The 21,963-nt window shown below is 37.4% G+C and overlaps 2 protein-coding genes and 1 long non-coding RNA gene across 3 annotated transcripts; all 3 read right to left on the reverse strand.

The window, feature by feature from the left end:
• Positions 1 to 2,473: 2,473 nt before the first annotated feature.
• Positions 2,474 to 3,291, reverse strand: LOC104600024 (uncharacterized). Its single transcript, XR_016075922.1, has 2 exons — positions 2,854 to 3,291; positions 2,474 to 2,769 (listed from the first exon to the last, which is right to left on the reverse strand). It is a non-coding gene; the product is annotated as an uncharacterized LOC104600024 (long non-coding RNA).
• A 772-nt stretch (positions 3,292 to 4,063) lies between these two features.
• Positions 4,064 to 5,763, reverse strand: LOC148791361 (uncharacterized). The gene is made up of 2 exons (XM_088888157.1): positions 5,314 to 5,763; positions 4,064 to 4,705 (listed from the first exon to the last, which is right to left on the reverse strand). The coding sequence occupies exons 1-2, from the start codon at positions 5,761 to 5,763 to the stop codon at positions 4,064 to 4,066; spliced, it is 1,092 nt and encodes a 363-aa protein (XP_088744283.1).
• A 13,268-nt stretch (positions 5,764 to 19,031) lies between these two features.
• LOC104600022 (uncharacterized) lies at positions 19,032 to 21,762 on the reverse strand. Its single transcript, XM_010262816.3, has 2 exons — positions 21,345 to 21,762; positions 19,032 to 19,462 (listed from the first exon to the last, which is right to left on the reverse strand). Exons 1-2 carry the CDS (start codon positions 21,600 to 21,602, stop codon positions 19,112 to 19,114), a joined length of 609 nt encoding a protein of 202 aa, XP_010261118.1. The 5' UTR covers positions 21,603 to 21,762; the 3' UTR covers positions 19,032 to 19,111.
• Between the last annotated feature and the right edge of the window lie 201 nt (positions 21,763 to 21,963).

The following is a 21,963-nucleotide window of genomic DNA, read 5'->3' on the forward strand; positions in this document are numbered from 1 at the left end:
CCTTGAGTCTTTTTTATAGGAAATACCAGACTTTCTGTTATTTCTATTTTTGGGCATAATACCAGGTATTGATATTGTTGGGACAAATGTTTATTAGTCTTTTAGAGAAGATTTGAACACATGAAAAATTTATAAAAAAAAAAAGATTTGAAAACACATGAAAAATTCTAACTCTTGGCTTTGCCTGTTTATTGGAAGATTGATCGAGATCACCCCTCTTGGTCCTAAATCACTTTTTAGGGATGTTAATGGGTCGGGTTTGGCATGGGTTTGCCTCAACCCGAATTCGACTCGATCCGCCTTAAAATACATAATTTCCGAACCCGACCTAACCCTATAGGGGCTAACCCAATACTGACCCAACCTGACCAGTACATTTCAATTATATTTTTTTAACACAAAAAAAACAAAATGAACATATAAATAAATGTTAAACTTTAAAGCTATAGAGTTAGAAGTCAAAAAGTTACAGGAGGGTATCATGAGTCATGACCTTGATAGGGTGGGTCAACCAAAACCAGAACCCGACTTGGGTTGAATAATCAAAACCTTAACCTGACCCTAAAGCAAGCCAAATACATTGACCCTAATCCGACCCATTGACATCCCTTCTATTTAATTATAATAGGGATCAACTATATAGAACTAACAATTAACTGGGTCAAAAAAGGCCTGTAAAGAGCCCTTGCTTTTAAATCTACATCATATATCTGATAAGGGCAACTTTTGGGCCATAATATCAATAAAAATAATATTTTTAATATAATTTCTAAAATATGTTTAACTTTTTAAAAAATATATCAAATAAGGGCAAAAACATTGTTCATCTTATTCCTCTTTCAAACCACTTCTACCCCAACTCAGCCTTACAAACAATTCATTAGCACTACTGCCTATCGCTGCCTCCGGCAATGTTGCCAAAGGTGGGTGGAGACAGAGGCAGCGGCGGCACTGGTGGGTAGAGGTGGCGGCATTGGGCAGAGAAATAACCACCAGCGCCGCCGCCCGGCGCCACCTCTGGCAATGCCTCCGCCCACTTCCGCCTCTGGCAATGTTGCCGAAGGTGGGTGGAGACAGAAGTGGTGGCGGCATTGGTGGGTAGAGGTGGCGGCGGCGCTGGTGAATAGACTGCAAGAGGAAGAAGATGAACAGTGATTCCGCCCTTTATTGATATTATTTTTTAAAAGTTATCATATTTTTGATTTTTTTTAAATATTACTTTTAATGATATTAGGGCCCAAAAGTTGGCTGGTGTTATTAATTGTACGTCTTATCAGAATGCACATCTTAGAATTAGAATCGGTACTGCTTCTTACTTGTAAGACTGAAATGAAACATCCCATATCAATTTAAAATAATATTTTGTTGCAGAGTAATTTGTCTTTATCAATGGAGAAATATAATTTGCAGGCACGAGTTAGAGAATAAAAACCTATCCAAAGATCTCACTAAACACAGCTTAAGTTTTTAGATCGAATAATTCCTTGAAATGATATTAGAGCTTGATTGACCAAGTGGCGGTCTAATTAACTTTGAATTCTCATCATTGCCCTCATTATGATTAATTAAATTTCAGCACAAGTTATGGGTGGGCCTATGTTTATTCACACTTCAAGTCCGAAAGACTTTCGCGAGAATGTTAGACAATAAAATCGTATACAAGGACATCAACTAACAGCTTAAGCTTTTAGGTTGAATGATTCCTTCAAATCATTAACATATGTTAAGTCAAAATAAGTGAAATGATAACTAAATTTATGATTCTTGGGCAGGTAACCGAAATTCATTACCGAAAATGCATAAGCTTCTTTATCTGGTGTTCGAATGTGCTCCCAACAAACAGATTGTTGAAATAAAAGACACGCATAGCCATTTTTCTTTTCTTTCTACACTCTAAAATATTCAGTTGTCAAAAAACGGAAGTACTGAACTCAATTCATCTTTAATCCCAACCATTTAGGGCTTAGAGACTTTAGGGGGTCGTTCTACAATGCCAATTGGAAATATATTGTTTCTTAAAACAAAAATACACTAAGCATGTGTAGATGTTTTTTTGTTTTCAAAACTGAAACTAAAAACATGTTTTTGAATCTGGTTTCAAAATCATGCTTTCATCTGATTATTCAAAATCATGATCTATAAATCATATAATCTGTATACTAGAAAATTTGTTTCTGTTTTAAAAACCAATATTTTATTGGTTCTAAAAACATGTATTATTGTTTCGCTTTGAAAACAAATATAGAATTCAAAAACATATTTTTTGTTATTTTTTCTTATATGGCGATTCCAACGCCCCCCCCCCCCCCCCCCTAATTATTACAAACCGTTGAATGTATTATAACAAACTTTAATTAGCCTATATAACAGGGACGTTAAATTCAAACGAAGGATGGTTGAAAGTAGACGGCAGTATTAAATAGAGAAACGGGTACTAGCTAATAAATGGATTACCAAAATTGTCTGGTTGGTCTTTAAGCTGAAAAGGTTCATCAACCATTTTCAATATTTCATTCAAGAAAGAAACAAGTTACTGTCATACACACAAAGTTAATATTACAGATGCAGTTTCAGAGTAACAATTAACATGTTTTAAATTTCATCCATACGCATAGAGCTGATTGCCCCAAATTAAAATCATACCTGCTCGACTTAGGCGGCCACTGTGGCAGTGTTGTGGTTAGTTTGGGGGCCTCGACCAGATTCTATTGGTGGAGGTTGTGGCCTCCTATCCGCAACTGTAAGCATCATGAAATTTGTTGCATCTCTCTGTAACAAAGAGAAAGTAAGTAATTACATTCAGAATAACACGGGTCAGAAAGAGAAAGAGAGAGAGTGAGGAGGGAGGCTTACACTATTGACGACAGTGGTTACAGTACTTTTCCGTACTTTTTCCAAAGAATCTGGGCAACTAAGGTTGTTTTCTTGAGCACCCTCAATCGTTGGTGAAGAAGAAGAAGATTGAAGAAGCTCGGCAGTAGAAATGGCAGAATGAAAACCAAGACAGTTTAGTAAGGAAGTTATAACAGATTGAAGGAAGCGATATGGACGGAGTAAATTATAGATCATCGTCCCTCCCTCATCAGCTGAATCCCTTTCTTCTTCCATGTTGGTGGGTCTTCAGATTGCCTCACAGTTTTCTTCTTCTTTCCCTCCTCTTCCCTCGTTTCAGAGGCCGGCGGCCAACATATTATATGTAGGTATATATACATGCGTTGTAAAAACTCAAAGACGCCAGCTGCGCTTCTGTGCTTGATGAGACGAAATTCTACACGAGATGTGTCAACTCAACTCCACCTCGTTTTCTTGACAAAGAGTAGGTCCCATGCCAGGAAATTTTTGGGTCATTTATTAAAATACTCCTAGTTTTATGGATTTGCAAAAAGCTATGGCATAGGTTTTTTTTTTTTTTTTTTTTTTTTAATAAAGAGATATATATTAAAAGGACGAAATAAAACAACATGCCTTCCCAACAAGTCCTAGGGAGTGAGTTACAATCCATTGAGGACAATTAAACACAAAGAAAATCGACTCACTCAGACCTCTCTTAGCAAGATAATGGGCTAACTGATTCATCTGTTTTTTAATGAAATTAAAGTGAACATTTAAACCTTGGATTTCCTCTTACATGTCCTTGAACAAGAAAAGGATATCGGCTGGAACACTGCTACTCGCCCTGGTGAAAAGGTTTAGGAGAGTGAGACAGTTCCCTTTCACACAAAAGAAAACCCACAACTTTTGATCGGATCAATATCTTTCAAAATAGCCCAAGCTTCAACCATTGAGGGGGAAGTAGCATTACAATGACCAAAACACGCTGCTAATGCTTGACCTTCACTGTTACGCACTATAACACCAAAATTAGCCCATTTGGATGCACAAAAACCTCCATCAATGTTGACTTTAACTGCACCAGATTCTGGAGGAGACCAAAAAAGATTCTGATTGGTTGAACTAAGGATGATGGGCAGACTTTTTCCATCCTAGTTGGAAAGTCTTCACCCTCACTTTCAGCTATCTGTTAATGGACAAAAGTAAAGGAGCAGGATTTATATTAATATCTTCAAGAATAAAGTATTAGAAGCCTTCCAAACATTCCAGAGGATAAGAAAAAAACAAAGTAACAGTTCTTGTTTTCTTTCAGCCCCAGAAGAACATAGATCAATCCAGGATGAAAACCATGCTGGCTGGAGCAAAGGGCATAGAACACTGTTTCAGGCTCAATCCCACAGACAGGGTAGGTATTAAAGCTTCCAATACCTCTCTTGATCAAGGATGATTTGACTGCAATAGTCTCCAAACAACATTTCCACACAAACACTTTAATCTTGGAGTCCACTGGAATAGTCCATAAAGCCTTCCAGTGTTTGTTGTTCATGTGAACAACTCTCTCATCGCCCTCATTTAAATTAGTTAAATGTTTCGCCACATAGTAAGTTGATTTAATAGTCAAATTTCCACTAGAGGTTAGGGTCCAGCAAAGCCTGTCCTCCCATTGGCCTCTTGCAAGATTAATTTTTAGAATGAGGTTTGCAGTGGCTGGAGGAAATGTTGATTGGATCAGAGGAGCATTCCACACTCTTCCCCCTTCTACCATGAGGTCCTTGACCCAAACAATGTTTAGATCAGCTGGCCTTAGTCCCACTATTTTAAACCCATCCACACTCGAAAGCCAAGGATCATCCCAGATCCTAACTTTATAGAGCTGAGCAGACACTAACAAATGTCTTTTAGGAGGACTTCCTTCTCAACCAACAGACTCTACCAGCCCCAAGAGACTTTGTTAGAGAGCCTTGAAAAGAGAAATCTTTTGTTTTTAAGGTATTTGGCTTTGATGACTCCAGCCCAGAGACTCTCCTCCTCTACACAAAGTCTCCAAGCTAGCTTTGCTAGGAGAGCAAGGTTGAAGCAATAGGGATATCTGAACCCTTTGTTTTTACTAATACTCTCCCACTTTACCCAACTCAACTTTTTCTTAGAATTGCTGCTACCCCATTAGAATTTTCTTTGCAATTTATCCAATTCATTGCACACTTGCTTTGGGATTAGAAAGCATGACATAGCATAGGCAGGAATAGTTGAAACTACATATTTTATAAGAACTTCTTTCCTTGCCTGATTTAGAAATAGATAACTCCAAACGTTTGTTCTAACTCCTACTCTCTCAACCAGGTGGGAGAATAACTGCTTTTTTGATTTCCCAATTTCAGTTGGGAGACCTAAATAGATTAAGGGATGCTCCACTCTCTTCATGTGAAGAGTCTTGGCTAACAGTTTTTGCAATCTTGGGTGAAGACCATGGCTAAAAAAGACCTCCGATTTTACAAGATCCACCTGCTGTCCTAAAGCTCTCTCATAGGCATGGATGGTATCCAGAAGTATATTGCTTTCCTCCAGAGTTGCTCTAGAGAATATATAGTTGTCATTTGCAAAGAACAAATTGGAAATAGTAGGGCATTCCCTGTTTAGCTTAACACTAGACAGATGAGAGTTAGAAACCAAGTGATCAATATTTGCAAAGAAAGCCTTAGAGCAAAGTAGAAAGAGGTAAGGAGATAGATGATCCCCTTGCTTGATCCCTCTCGTAGGCTTAAAACTTCGACTAGGGGAGCCATTGATAATAAGCTTGTAAGAGACAGTAGTGACACATTCCATGAGCCACTTAACGTAGGAATCCCCAAATCCCAATCTTTTTAACACTTTTTCCAAGAAAGCCCATTCAAGTCTATCATAAGCTTTGCTCATATCTAACTTCAAGACCATGTTAGCCTTCTTAGATTTGCTCTTTTTAATAGTCTATAATTTCATGAGCAATCAAGCTAATATCATTTATTACTCTACTTGGAGTGAAAACACTTTTCTTTGTACCTATGAGCTTCTGAAGGAGGGGCTTAAGCCTATTGACTAGGATTTTTGCAATGATTTTGTGAGTGGTGTTGTAGAGACTTATGGGCCTAAAATGAGAGCCTTGAGAAGGATTCCTAATTTTTGGAATTAGAGCAATGAAAGTTGAGTTGAATTCCTTCAAGATGTGGCATGAAGTAAAAAAGTTCTTGACAGCCCTAGTCAATTGATCAATTAACTTATTAATTGACCTTCCATTAGATGAAAGTGGAAAATGATAGTTTTTATCCTAAAGTTCATTTGAGTAAATTTAATCAAAGAAAATAAAAAAGAAAATGCCATTTTTGCCCCTAGTAAGACATGAGCAACGACTCTATTTGGTCAATTTTGTTTTCTATAGAAAGAAGTGTTAGGGGTACTTTTGGAATAAACAATAATGAGGTCATGCCCTTGAACATTTTCCACTTTGTTTAGGTGATCATGTTACTGCTTTTAGATAGCAAAAGAAATAATTCTTAACCAAAGGTTCATTAAGTAAAAAGGTTGCAAATTATGAGGGGTGTTTTAGTAAAATAAAATTATAATGTATGTCTAAGTAAATATGTAAAACTATAGAGGTGTTCTAGTAAAACGACATAAACTTTTATGCCAAAATTAAAATTTTGTCAAATGACATTTTCAACCATCTAAATTTTAGAATGGTCATAACTTGGACCATGGCTAAGTCCAGCCACCAGCCTCCATGTATGATAAACTCTTTTGGTATTATGTCTTTTTGGCATCATAGATTTATTTTATTCTAGTCAATTGAGTCTAGCTTGAACATAATTGATGAGGGGTAATTTGGTCCTCCCATACAAAAAGCGACACGTGGCTTCCTGATAATATGTTGGTGTTGAGTCAGTAGAACAGCTCGGTAAGTTAGCTTGGAGCACCTCGCCCAGGCCGACCTCCACCTTGCTCGGGCCGACCATCACCTCGGCAAGGCCAAGCTGGCAGACCCCGTAAGATTGCAACGACTTGTTCTGGGAACCGACCGAGCTGAGAGACCTGAAGGCGGCTTATGAGGAATAGCTCACTAACTGTCTCCAATGGTTCGTTGCCAAAGGCGCCAATAGCGCGACCGTTAGAACGACTTGCCATGTCGCGCGCCTTGACTTCACTTGGACGAATCGTAACTCCCGCGAGGATCCCTCAATTGACACCTTAATGCGCATGAAAATAAGGAAACAGTTCTACAAAAAGCTCAAGATTGTTATCTTGAGCCCCCAGAGTTTAGAGGCCTATATAAGGCGTCCGGAATCACCTGGGGAGGTACATGCACTCGTACACTCAAGCTCTTCACACTCTCAAAGAAATCCCTATTCACCCATTGATGATTTAAGCATTGGAGTGCCCTCCTGGGTAAAAAACTTCCCGGGCACTCTCACATTCCTTCCCTTGCAGCTCGTTTCAACTCGAACATCCAGACATCAGCTCAGCCACATAGCTCAGCCCAACTAACTTGATATCCAGTCAGAGTCTGAATCACAATATACGAGGGAGCATACACATTGCGCGACATCAATACTATCTATTAAATCAGGCCAAATTTGAGTCCATATCTCTAATTCAAATCTAGTTTGAATTCAAATTCAAACCCTTTTTTTTTTTTTGCTCAGCTTAACTCAAATGCACCCCAAACATCACGGGACTTTTGACATTGTCAAGTTTAAATAGTGGTGATTGGTGATGGTATGAAATGATGGAAAATATAGCATCAATGCTTTTAGCCGATTTTTTCGGTATCGATTGAGTGTACCAAAATGTTATTTGGGAAAACCTATCATGCTAAATTGGTTTGGGTTAATCCCTTCGGGTCAATCTGATGATAAATTAGTTTAGAATTTTGCCTCTGTTGGTAATTTCTCTGTCTAAACAACGTATAATGAGGAATGCCGAGGTATTGGGGGTAATGATCATATGGATAAATTGTTAAAAAATGTTTGGAATCTGAAAGTTCCCCCAAAGATTAAGGTTTTTATCTTCCTAGTTATCAGTGGCAAGCTACCAAAAATAAACTTAGGGCAAGAGGTCTTAATATATATGGTAGTTGTAGCCATTGTCGAGAAGAGGAAAATATTGACCATTTATTCCTCAGATGTAATCTCTCCAATCAAATTTGGATGACTTTGAATGATGACCTATCAGCCCCTAGTGATTTGGATTTGATAGTGAGAGATTGGTGTATTTTATTCAACAATTTATGATCATTTGTACAAAGAAAAATTGGCAATTTTTCTATGGAAAAGTACGGATAGGCTCAATGCAGATTTTTAAATTTCACTGAAGACTTATAAACATTCAAAATGTCAAAAACCTCCACTTTATGCATCAATGCTTGCTTGTGAATTGACATCAATTCCAAGCTGGCACCTTCCCCAACTGTACTTTGGGCCTAAAAATTCTAACCCTGGGCTGAACCGTCATTCTCCTATTTTTCTATGGTTCATTTGAAAAAAAAAAGGAGTGATAATTGTTTCAATAATAAACCTATCCCTCAGATTATTTTTGAAGGAGCTATTAACTATTTGAGAAACATTAAGGTTGTGTTTGGTTTGAAGGAAAAAGTAGGGAAAGGTAGGGAAACCTTTACAAACCTGTCATAGGTTTCCTTACCTTTTCCTTCAAATAAAATATAGCCTACGACTTTAGAGAATAAGGAAAATGATAATTTGAAAGTTTGGAAGTCTATGAAGTGGATAAATCCCAAACCTAGGTCAATAAAATCAATTTTGATGCCTCTTGCAATGCTGATCTGGTGCTCTATAGCATGTATTACCAGGAACCACCTTGGCTCAATTCTTAATCTCAAAGTGTATTGTATTGGTATCACATCTATCAATTTAGCTGAAGCTTGAGCAGTTTGGAAAGCGATCAACACATCTATCAACTTCAAGGATTTCCCAATCATTATTGAAGGTGATCCAAAGCTTGTCATTGACTGCCTAAGAAAGACCATGAAGTCCCCGTAGAGACTGAAGACTATCATTGCAGAGTATCTTAGTGTTTGCTGCCAGTTCAACTACATGTGTATTGAGAAGCAAATCAAGCGCTAGATTGGTTAGCTCGAAATGCCTTGAGTGTACCCCTTGGGATCTTAGTTTTTTTTGTTTATGTGGTTCATGGGGTTGTGTGCTACCCCTGTTTTCTGTAGCACTTCCCGTATTTTATTAAAAAAAGAAAAATCTATCATGCTCCAAAGACATGACACCGGATGACCAAAAAGGCTTTGACCGATCAAAACCTCCAATGAATTTTGATAAAACGCCTCCTGATTGGTTATCAATTTTATAATTCCGATTTATTGGTTACTACTTTTTATCTAGGGAAACCTATACAAATTTTGTATAGATTTCCCTACCTTTTCCTTTAAACCAAACACTGTATAAAGGTATCAATACTTTGAAACATGCTCAAGACTGATTTTACCTATTCAACCTATTCAGATTCAATTAGGACCAAGCCAATTATCTAAACCTGGTCAAACCCAATAAACCCACTCAATAATAGGATCAAAATGAGGAATAAAATGAGCAGAAATTTATATGGATAGATAGATAGATAATACTAAAAAGTTTTTTAACATATAACCGGTCAAACCCGATAAGTTGGATTGGATTATGACAGTCTAAGGGTATCAATACTATGAAACTTGCTCAACACTGATTTTACCTATTCAGATTCAATTTATATATATATATATATATATATATATATATGTATATATATAACACAGGTCAAACCCAATAAGTTGTATTAATAATAGAATTAGTACTGGGTAGTGTACTTATAAACTTTGTAGGATCTGGATCTGGACTCTGGACCAGGTTTTTGTGTTTACTTTTCGGGCTGGGACTAGATTTACCTTGACCAGGCCTGGATTTGACCAATTAGCCGTCCTACCAACGCTGCAATTCTAGTCACCTGCTGAGTTGCCAAGTGCTGACAACAACTTTACCTGCTCCATTTTTCAAATTGTTCTTTTAATTTTATTTAGTTATTTATTATTTTTGTGTCCTTCTCAACCACATCTCTCTTGGTAGTTAAGAATAATAAATCTATAATAAATAAAAGTATGAGAATGGGGGATATGGATGTAAGACTGAGATTCTGCTATCACGGAGAAAGACAAGAACCCGGGGACAAATGAAAGAACCCGGAGAAATTAAAGCGAACAAATTCTTCATAGAATTATGGGCAATTTAAGCCTGACAAGTGACAAATGGACGAAAAGAGCTATAAAGCCCAAAATCGGAAGGTGCTAAAAAGGCCGGCCGGCCGGCCAGTGTTCAAAGAGTTGAATTGAACATCATCATCACCTGTTCATGGGCCGGGCTTTAGCCCTGACTTTACACTATTTCGGGCTTGAGTTTTAGATTGAATTAATTTGTTCAAATTTTGACAACAGTCAAATCCTAACCTGGCTCATAAACTGGGCCATTAAATTTATGCCTTACTAGACCTCTTAATGGTTGGGCCAGATTGGAATGGGGTAGGCCTAGTCTTGACCTCGTAGATTCTGAAAGTTGAACTAAAGTGGCTAAACAATGTGTGGGTCCCATAAAATGTGATGTGGGATATTCAGAAGTATTGCTTCTGGGATCAAAATCAGGAAGGTAGCTCAGATATTTTAATCACAAATCCCAGCCTGGAGGCATTTTAGACCTACCATCCGGATCCGGTCCATGATTCAAACAGACTCATAAACCAATCCATGGGATGGAGTCTGTCCGGTTGATTGGGCTCATTAAGGTCATGTTTGGTTCTGTAAGCATTTATTGAAAAAATATCACTACATCAAGATAATGTAAGAGTTTATTGCGCATGAAATCATTGTTTTGTTTCAACATTTATCAAATAAATATTAAAAAACAACAAAAAACAGTCGATGTTTAAAGTAATGTTTTTCAATTAAACGTTTATCTGAAAAACATGCCGTCTATAAACGCCCACATAAGTAAATCTGGAAAAAAGAAACGGGAGAAAAGAATTGTGGACTCATCATTCTAGAATCCAAATAGCTCAAATTCCCTCGCCTGCCAGTCCACTTGGTTGCCTCCAGCCCAGTAAGGAAAATGGCTAGAAAGCAACGGGCTCTCATGGATGGGAGCTGTTTTTCAAATGCTTAGGCACCGATTGGATTGATTAGGCACCAAAATTCGTATTATTTGGACGACGATCCGGCCCACTTCGGCTACCATACAAAAGATTTTGAATTTGAAGCATAAAATTACACACCCCCATAGTCCAATAGAAATCAAAGCACAATTGTATTGCAAAAGAGGAAACCGCCCGATCCCGATTCACGGTGGATGTTAAAAGCGGGCCACCTCATCATCGGAAAGTAAAATGGTTTTCAGAAACAAGGAGGCGTGGCCCTATCATTCACCGTGAATCGGACCGTTTAGTTTTTACAAAATATATGCATGGCTTTGGAGTTTGGATTGATTCTCTGTAAAGTCGGTCATGATTTCATACATATCTATACGTGTTATCATTTGCAGTGTACATGTAAATATGTAATACACAGATTGGGAGACATATAAAAACAACGGAAAAGTATGCAACCAGTCTAGATTCACGCTAAACATTCCCTACTAAAGCAACAAGACACCGAAGTTTGTAGGGGATAGCTAGTTTGTCTGGCCGCCTGATCCACGGTTTACCGGTGGTGGTCTAGCCGAACGTCTGGTCAGCGCAGAAGTTTCTATAGTTTGGGGTGTCGCCGCTGCATCCTCCTGGACGAAAGAAGATGAACTAATTAATGCATGGTTTGCTTAACTGAGAGAGAGAGAGAGAGAGAGAGAGGGAAGACTTACAGTGGCTTTGGTTCCTTGTTCTGTTGTTGAAGGAGGATCTAATCCTCGGTCTGTTGCTGAAGGGGGATCCTGGGAACCTGTTTGACAAGCCTTATTTGCTTCTTTGTGTGGTTGTGGAGGAGGCTTGGAAGAAGAGTCGAGACCTACGCACTTAGAGATCGCCCTTAGAGCTTGTTGAAGGTAGCAGCAAGGTCTCTGATGACTGTAAGAATAATAAGCTACTATGGCGCTCTGTGCCACCACTCTCGCAGAGGAAAACTTCTCCATCCCTTCCTCCGATCTCTTCTTCTTCTTCTTCTTCTTCTTCTTCTTCTTTCTTCTATTTGCTTCTCTTGCCTCCTTTAATGGCTGTTCGGTTTTTGGGACACTTTCTTGGTTCACCTGCAACTTTTATAATAAATGAAGAGTAGATGAGCTGGGGTTTTTTCTCAGTATCTGAAAAACTGTCCTTGGTCTTCAGTCATCTACCGAATTTGACCTTGCCTCTTTAGTATGACCAAAGTACCCTTTCCTATCAGTCGCTGGTATTTGGTAATCCAAACCATCTAAGAATTGCTTTATGTGTATTGTATACTGCACAATGGGGATGCATAACTGCATAAGCAAGCAGACAAATGCAGAAACTGCGAGAGCTTGTCCTTCAAAACAAACTATGCAGTATGGACTGCCCTTTTCCATGGGTTTTGAATGTCCTATTAAACAGTACTGACTACCGAGAGAACTTGAACATTATTCTATATTTGAACTTTAATTTAATTAAAGGGGTATTTTCGTACAAATAAAAACAATAAGCTCGTTCCAAAGACAAGTCGTCAGGGAACGTTACCTAACACCAACCCATTAAATTACCAAAGTTTTAATTTAAGAAACATATATAAAGAATCCTACGCCATTAAGATAGTCTCACTGTACCATCGTCAGACATGGCTGGTGCCTGGTGGGGTGGGTCTTACGGACTCCATAAACATACCCTGATAAATGCATGTGAAATTAATGCAATTTCTATATCTCGCATTTCTTTTCCATCGTTTATTCTTTCGAAGAAACAGAGACAAGAGAACAAGACATGAAGGAAGTGGATTCCAGCGGGGTAGAGGTAGATGACGTTCAGAGTTTCAGTTGGTCAAATGCATTCCTGTATTCTGATTTCTTTCGAAATCTTTCTTCCTGTTTTCAGCTTAGCCCTTTTTCGGTAGCCCTCTACCAGAGACAGCAAGTCAGCAACTACCATTCTACTGTTTTACTCCATTTCAGCTCCATGCACATGGGGCCCGTGAAATCAGACAGTGGCGCTAGTATTCCTCTTGTTTCTGATCTTGGTCTTACGGATTCAGTCATTCAGATGAAGCCGGATCTCGACTAGGAACAATAGTCATTGGAAGCAGAGTAAGATTCGGTTTTCTTGTTAATCTGGGATACTGGGTTCTTGGGTCTCGGGTGAAGGTGAAACACAGTTGCTGTATCAACCTACTGACTAGTAAATAGTAACTACACCATCCGCAATATCGAGTCGCGTCAGGACAAGTTTTGGTCGAATCTTTCCGCTTCGGGTTCTTCATCATCTTCATCTTCATTTTCCACATTTTTTTAGGCGTATGAAACCAGACGACTCATGTTCCAAGTGTTCTGAACCCATTTTTGTAGTTGTCGATTGTCGAACCTTTCCGCTTCGCCTTCAATCCTCATCGCTTATTGAATTCCCTGATAAATGATCTGAAACAACCCCACTAATGATTCCAAATCCAAAGCTGTTCATCGAGTTTGGGGGTTGATGACAGAGGAAATAATTAAAGGATGCAGTTGCCAGCAGCCAGAACATGCTCATGGGGATTGTCTCGTGTATCAAGTTTATGTAGTAAACTCTGTAAGTGTTGCTTGATCACATGTAAGCTTCTGGTCTCCACCTTTGCATTTACAGCTCTGTTTAGCCACTTGCATTTTATTATGACGAGTCTCATATAAAATATTCACAGTGGTTGCTCATTTCCCCATCAAATTCAACAGCCTGGATTGGGCCCAGTGACACATTGGCCTTTGCCCCATAAAAAGAGCACAATTTTAGCAACGACTCGGGCTTCTTGGGCTTATAGTTCCTGGGTATATGACAGTGATCCAGAGTTCCGTCAGCAGACTCCCCACCCATCAGTCTCGACAAGAAATCAAGTCCAACTCAGAAAAGCCCATTAAACATATCCTAAAAAATGGAAATTTCTCATCTGAGTTCTGAGATCCAACTGATTGGAATTGTTACCTGGGACTTGTTCAACCCAGAAAGGCCTGAAACAAGGACGCCCTCAACCCTAAGCTCAATTATGCTGGCCCATCGGCCCCTTTCCATATGATATCCCATCCCCTCTGAGATCCAACTGACATTGGCGTGGACAACTGCACCTTTAGCAAATAGAAAATGAAACAAATCGTAATGGATAGGTAAAGTTGCCTAAACTCCCTCTTATTTTTTATCTTCATGTATATGAGTATATCTCATATTACAAAATCGCTCAACTTCACATTCTTGTACTTTTTGCATTTTTCCTCCCATTAGATTGGTAACTCAATGCTCATAAAGGTTAGGATATAACCTATGAGGATATTCAGGTTCAACCCATCCAGAAAAATAAATTTTCAAAATTTGGGTTCTATTGAACCCTATTAACGATTGGCCAAAGAAGATAATCGTAATGGGTTAAATTTGACCTGTTTTAAATCACCCATACAATAAATGGGTATCTCATTTTTTTATACCCATACAATAAATTCCATTTAAAAATATAAAAAATCTGGACACTCTCACTAAGGCTCCATTTGGAACAAGTACAAATACAAAATGTAGAGTACAAAACCTTATATTTTGTATGTATTTATGCTGTATATATTTGTATTTATACCCCTTTAAAGGGGTATAAATACAAATATGTAGAATACAAAATCTTATATTTTATTTGTATTTTCACTGTACATATTTGTATTTGTACTCCTTCCAACCTGAACCTAAAGCTTAGTTTGGAAAGAGTACAAATGCAAATATGTACTGTGCAAATACATAGGCTCAGTTTGGAAGGAGTACAAATACAAATATATATGGTGCAAATACATACAAAATAATACAAAAAATAAGATTTTGCATCCAAACTGAGCCTAAGGTGCAAGTTGAATTGCAGTTAGGTTGACTAGACATAATCCATAAAATAATGTTTTGAGTTACTCTTGGACCTAGGTCCTGGGCAGGCCCAACCCGAGCCTGACCCAATCAATCATGAGTTTTTGCACTGGTTGGGCGTAAGTTTTTGGGTAATGAGTTGGGCCTAAGCTAAATTACTCAAGCCTAACCCAATCAAACATGAATTTTTGCACTGGTTGGGCGTAAGTTTTTGGGTTTATGGGTTGGGCCTAGGCTAAATAACAAGCATAACCTAATACTAGGTTGGGCTTGGGTTAAGGCGTCAAATAGTTTAAGCCCAACCCAACTTGAGCCCACCTAAAAAACCACATATACATACATTTTTTTATATAAAATATCTTTTTTTTTCTAATTATATATAGATTTATATAAATATAAAATATGTATGTGTACATTTATAAATGAAATTTGTATATGTTTCAATCAATTCTACTCCTAAATTAGGCCAATAAAAGGAGATATGATTAATTGAATACAATAATTGTTCAACAAGTTGTCGAACTAATGATAACATACATCACACCAATCCTAAATTATATAGGACCCTAGTGAGTGGAGTGTGATATTATCATTGGTCCCACAATTCATGACGCAGTCATCATGTGCATCTAATCCGAGTTATAATAAAGGATGCCCAGACAAAAATATATTCATAAATTCTTTCAAGCCTAACCAACCCGCCCAAGCTTGACTAAGCCTGACCTAACCCAGCTTGAATCCGAGTCCGAATTGAGATTTGTTCGATTAAGGTTGGGCTTCGTCGATAATCTTGGGGCTTAACCTTAGATTGGGTTAGGGTTGAGCTTGAGAATTGCATCTTTAGGGTTGGGCCTAGGTTGGCCTTCAACTCGACCTAACCTACCAAGTTGCACCCTTATTTGTACCGATTCAGCTCAATTAAGAATGTTATAGGGTTTCATTCAAAAAAAAAAAAAGAAATAGAATTATTTTTATTTCAATTTCTTTTAACAAAACCCATGCATCACATAGGTCCAAACTAGAACTAATCTTTATATAAAGCATTATATAAATTTTATTTTTTTATTAGTGCAGATACACAATTGGCCCAAATTGTTGAAATCCGAATCATTTACATATTTTTCATAGGGCAATAATTGGCTCTTACCCGTTGGAGGACATACATCCTACCACCTCTTCATTTTAGTTTTAAACCCTGGAACCTAAAACTGAATCTGTGATCTTGGACATACAGTGCACTAGGGCCTAGGGGGCTTCACCCCTAACGCAACCCAAGTGGCAATTACATATGTGATGCCTTTAACGTGAAGCTATATAAATACAATTATATCGTTGGAGACTTGTGTATAGACTTCAGGTTCCAGACCATGCTGACTGATGTTTGGCAAAGCGTGTTAGAAACTTCTTTCCGTTTCAGAACGTTTTCCAATATATCATTTCATGACTAAGAATCCAAGATGAACGTCGTTTCTTCGTGCTGTAAAGCAAAATGGCTTGTAGAAAATTCAAGAAAATCAAGACTGGCTTTTTAGATAAGGAACATGTGAGCAATCAGTAGTAGAGCTTGTAAGGATTGGGCCAGTAAATTCGCCAATAATTTCTAGACTAGTTAATTAACACCTATGTAATTAATTATATTTTAACTATTTTGTTTGAGATTTATGATTCAAATGATAATTTGCGGGAACAGGGGTGCAAAATTAGCCAACTGTTTGGTTGGACGAAATTACAATTACACTTAAATTCAGATTTCAGACCCGACGGTTGTCAGAGCTTCTCTCAGTGTATGATTTATTTATAAAGTTTTTTTTCCTTGTGCACCAATACCTCTAATCTATGCATAGGTTTTTTTTTTTTTTTTCCTTTGTTTTGGCGCTTAAATCTATATATTCATAGTTGGACACTTGGACTTTTATCAATCTCAGATGAGTTTAAATTGGTTGTGCAAGATGGTACATTTCTTTCTTCTATGCTTCTAGCTGCCTCTCTTGAGGAGCGTTTGTTGAGGGTAAATACTCCCAGCTGGGCTAGATTGCTTGTATATTGTATCATATGTTGAAGTTACTGATATCAAGGAGAGTTATTAGATTTTAGGATCCATTTGATTCATGGGAATAAGAGTCTGTAATCCGAATCATAATGGCCCACGTTGTTTAGTTAGACAAATCCAAATCTGACTTTTATTCCTGAAAATGGCATTCCCCCATTTGAGGGAATGGCCATTCTGGCCTCCTAAGAATAAGAATACCGTTCCAACCAATAAAAAAAGACAAGTGACTCCCCAAACCATATTTCTCTTTATCTCGATGTCAAATCTCCCTCCCTCCATCTTTGTCAGGGGGAATAGGCTTTAGGCCATTCTGATTCGGATTCCAATTCCAATGGAGAATCAAACAAATCCTTAGTTTTGGTCAAAATGTATGAAATAAAAGGTCATTTAATAAGATGGTTGTCAAATGATGAGGCAAAATAATCTATATTATATATAAAAGTGTAGATTTTTTTGGACTAAAATTATCCTCTATTTTTTTTGTTTCAGAAAGGGTAAAGGTTATTTTAATATAGCTTTAATAGCTACTAGAATGCCCATATTTCATGTATTTAATCCATTACTTTTCACATTATTTAATCCTCTCTCATTAAGTCTTATACTTAAAGTATTAAATCTTATTTTTCTCTTATTAAATCCTATATTTGTATTATTTTTCACTAATAAATGCTGCTAATTAGATCTATATCAATATTTTAACAATATAAATTCATATATTTTAAAATTGACTAAAAACAACTCCAAGTGGTGGCTAATTCAACCATTCGAATCAAATTGATCAATATATGAAGTCATATATAGTTAGGTAATAAAAATTTTAAAATAGAAATAAATATAGAAAATTACAAAAATATAGAGAAAAAAACACATTTATGATATTTTTATTAATCAAATTAAAAAAATAAGTGTAATAAACAAGATTTATTTTTATTGATAATGAAAATAAAATACATAATTTAGAACTAACCAAAAATAAAATATAAAAATTAATAATAAATAGTTCAACTTTTGGGTTAATTGTGTTAACCTTTAATGTCATAAATAAATAATAAAATTAAAATATATATATATATAAATTTTGCAAAAAAAACATTAAGGCACATTTAAAATGTCATATATTTATCATATTAAACAAAAGGTAAGTGTGACATATCATAATTATTTTTACACACAAAAATAGAAAAACAAATTAAAGAAAAAATGAAACATATCTATAATTCTATATTTACACTACTATTATAAATATGAATAAGATTGTGAAACTTTCTTTTGGCTAAAAGAATCATTTTTTTTAATATAGCCCCTATTTAATTATAAGTTTTAAATTATAAATTGAATTACTACTGTTCACTTCATTGGCTCATACAATTCTTTTGGATGAGATGTTTATGTAATCATATTTGAATTTTGATATCTACATCTCATTAATAATAAAAAAATACATAAATTTGAATACATAAATTAATGCTGTTTTTGGGAAAAGTGAAAATACAAATCTAGTCGGTGCAAAAGCTTTGAACATATTTCTATTTGCCCTTTTTCCAAACTGAGCCTAGTTTGGAAGAAGTACAAATACAAATTTGTAGAATGCAAAACCTCGTATTTTATATTATTTTATATGTATTTGCACAGTACAAATACAAATTTATACTCTTTCCAAACTGAGCCAAAGATTATCTTTAACGTCTATCGTGGCTTTGTTATCGTCCATAAAACTATAAAACCTTCTTTTTTTATGAGCTTAACCACGAACAGAAGTGTCCCAAAAGGAAAATCGGTTAATTAGGTGCACTAAAGGCGTCGTCAACATCAACTTCTCCTTTTGAAAGTTCTGATGAAGAGGAAAGAAACCTTCATAATTATACGTTTGGTGTGCTCATTGAACTTGGACATGAAAGATGAAACACCATGTGTCTGAGATTGCAAGTTGGGCCAAGGTTGGGCCTGAAGTCACCCGTGGATTAGGCCTCCACATGTCTTTGCATTGCCCAGAACCAACACGCCTGGCCCTACATACATAGTGGGGCCCATATAAAGAAGGGAGAAAGGTAACTGACTATTCTTCCACATTTCTCTCGTCCTTCCTCGGACCTCGGTTTTAACGATATTATACGTATAGATAAGGTAGAAAATTTTATTATATAATAAACACACAATAACTCATTTGAGAAAATGAACAAATTACAAGGTTAGCTACTATCTTGATATTGGAACATGGGCGCCTTCTGCAGGCTTACTGGGCTTGGCTTCTGGCATTGGCCCAATGGAGTTGGGTACAGTATCTTCATGCCTAACATCGTGTTTTGACTCTAGCTCTGCTGATGAAGAACCCTGAGAGGTAGAGTCAAGACCGAGGCACTTAAGGAAAACCTTTGCTGCTTGTTGTAGGTAATAGCATGGGCCATAAGAACATTGAGCTATTGTCCTCTGTGCTACTTTCTTGGTTAAACTATCCTCCGCTTCCTGTATCTCTGCTTCTTGTCTTTCTGTTCTTATACTTCTTATGCTTACGATTCCGCCTTTAGTACTTGTTTGGTCTTCCCTCAACTGCAATGGTAGAACTCATAACATTATTTGTCATACATCAACAAAATTAAAGGAAGGCAGAATATTAGATAGCGATCAAATCATCAAACCAGACAACCTTAGAGAGGACTGATTTGCCACAAAACCATGCAAAGAAAAAGATTTTACATTTTCACCAAGACCAAGCCTTGTACCTTGTATTTAAAATGCTTTTCCCATTCGCTAAAAGGACAAAAGTAGGGAGAAAAAAAGGTTGATTGTAGCTTTGTCGGTTGATACAGATATCAGAGTCAGAGAATAGAGACAACTAAAAGTTTCTGTGCAAACAAAACTTTATACGATTCATGGGTTTTTTTTTTTTATCTATTTTGGTCCAATAACCAGTGACTCCTGAGAAAAAGGCTGTTGCACACAAAAGATGACAAGAGCTGCACGTTTGCATTCCTTATTGTTTCTTTGATCGTAAAGGTCGAACGGTCTATGCTAATCAGACATGCCAATATGGGCCCCATCAGGGCCATTCGATACACAGCCAAGGAAGCAGTGGATCCGGGCTTGGGCCTAGTCAGCCTCATGTGATGGGACCCATATATTGTGATTGGTCCAGTGTCACGACTCACGAGTTGAAGTATAGACGAGTCACGAGTGGAACTCATTATAGTCGCATGAACATCTGAACTTCTGAAGTGAAGCCAATTGTTGAAGGACTAATAGAGTCTAGGGTAGGAATCCTATGAAGTTACCCCTCTCTCTCTCTCTCTCTCTCTCTAATCTATGCTTCCATGAATCCCAGAATCCCAGCTCCACCAGGACCACCACTTTATATCTCAACATCGCTTTCAATTTTCAACTTGTAACTCAGAACATGCTTTCCCCTGGTTAATACACAAACAAACCTCATTGTATGTATGGCTTAGAATGTCCCAGCCAGAGCCAGCCCAACACCTGGATATGAAATCCCCTTGCTTTACTCATCAACAGCTTGGATTCTCATTGAGTTTCAGGGTTCTACTACGAAAATATACACGATTCCTTGAAAAATAGACATCTGCGACTGTAACCCATCAAGGATGATTAGTCTCGGATCCAATTAATTAACCGTCTCCTACACCATTTTTATCTTGTCTGTGTAATTGCAGAAAAGTTGCTTGTCCACTAACCCTGAAATAGTGAATTTTTTAATTTATAAAACAAATCTGACCGAATATTTTCACATGGAATCAACCCGCTCTATCTTCATAGAAGTTTCCGGCTGCAGAATTGCAGATGGGTTTGGCATTAAAATTGATTGTTAAGCTAATGAAGGGTTTTAATTTGATTATGAGTATGCTTCAAGTTGAAGGCATTTCAAAGCTTGCTTGAAGGCTTCCACCAGAGCCAGCCAGCCCCGTGAGTGGCAACTCGTATGTGGTGGCCTACAAACCTCTTTTTCTAACGAAACTTGCCACGTGGCAATTTTTTTCCACATTATCGTTTGGAAGCTTAGCTTAACCTGAAGCAATTAATTAACAAGGCAGTCAATTTACGCGTTTCATGGACGGCTGGGTTGGCCACCAACATTTTTCCACCTCTTGCCAACTGAGGGTGGCTTAGTTGGTAGAATATCTGTCTCGTTGTAGGCTGTAACAGAGACCTGAGATCAAATCCCGCTGCCACCAGGGTTGGGGGTTAAGGGGATGGGGATGAACTACTCCCGTTGTGTATAGCCTCATCTCATGAATAAAAAAAATAAAAAAAAAAACAAACAAAAATCCATCTCTTTGAATGGATACTGGTGCTGAGAAAAGATCTAAATAGTTGGAAAAAATTCCTCCCCAATTACATACATTGGTTAATGGTTACTGGTGAATTATTTCCTGGCATGGTTCAAGGAAAGAAAGATGAAGAAAATAAGCAAGCGCACCTTGTTATCATCAAAGCGATTCGTCGTGGCACAGCTAATATTGTTCTTGACTGGCTCCTCCGTCTGATAATCTTTACTTGTGAATAGATCGCTCACCGGCACCAACCTCGGCGCCGCCCCGTTGGCCGGAACATCGAAAGCAAGGACGCCCAAATAAGAAAGCAAAACGATGAGGAGAAACATTACCAAGAGATGTAGCCAGACTAGCCAGGGGAAGCCATTAGATTCCAGGACGAGATTGTCGCTTAGACGGAACATGTCGGCCTACTCGCAGAGAGGAAGACAATCAAACATATCGGAGCAACTCACAGAAGAAGAAGAAGAAGAAGAAGAAGAAGAAGAAGAAGAAGAATGGAGAGAACGGAATTTGGGAGAGAAAAGTAGATGGGTACTCGAAACTAAGAAAGGTCAAATGAAGTAATAACGACAGCCGACTATTATGAGGAATAATGACCTAACATGAACGATGCCTGGAACCGTTGATCTCACATCTAACGGCTTGGAGTTAGGGAAGACAGAGTATTATATATCTTGTCACCGTCCAACTTTTTGATGAGATATAAATAATTGATAAAATAAAAAGATGAAATAAATAAAAAAAGTCACCCATTTGAAGGAC

The sequence above is a fragment of the Nelumbo nucifera genome, chromosome 5, assembly GCF_055504915.1.
Source record: "Nelumbo nucifera cultivar China Antique chromosome 5, China Antique-T2T, whole genome shotgun sequence".
Classification (NCBI taxonomy): domain Eukaryota; kingdom Viridiplantae; phylum Streptophyta; class Magnoliopsida; order Proteales; family Nelumbonaceae; genus Nelumbo; species Nelumbo nucifera.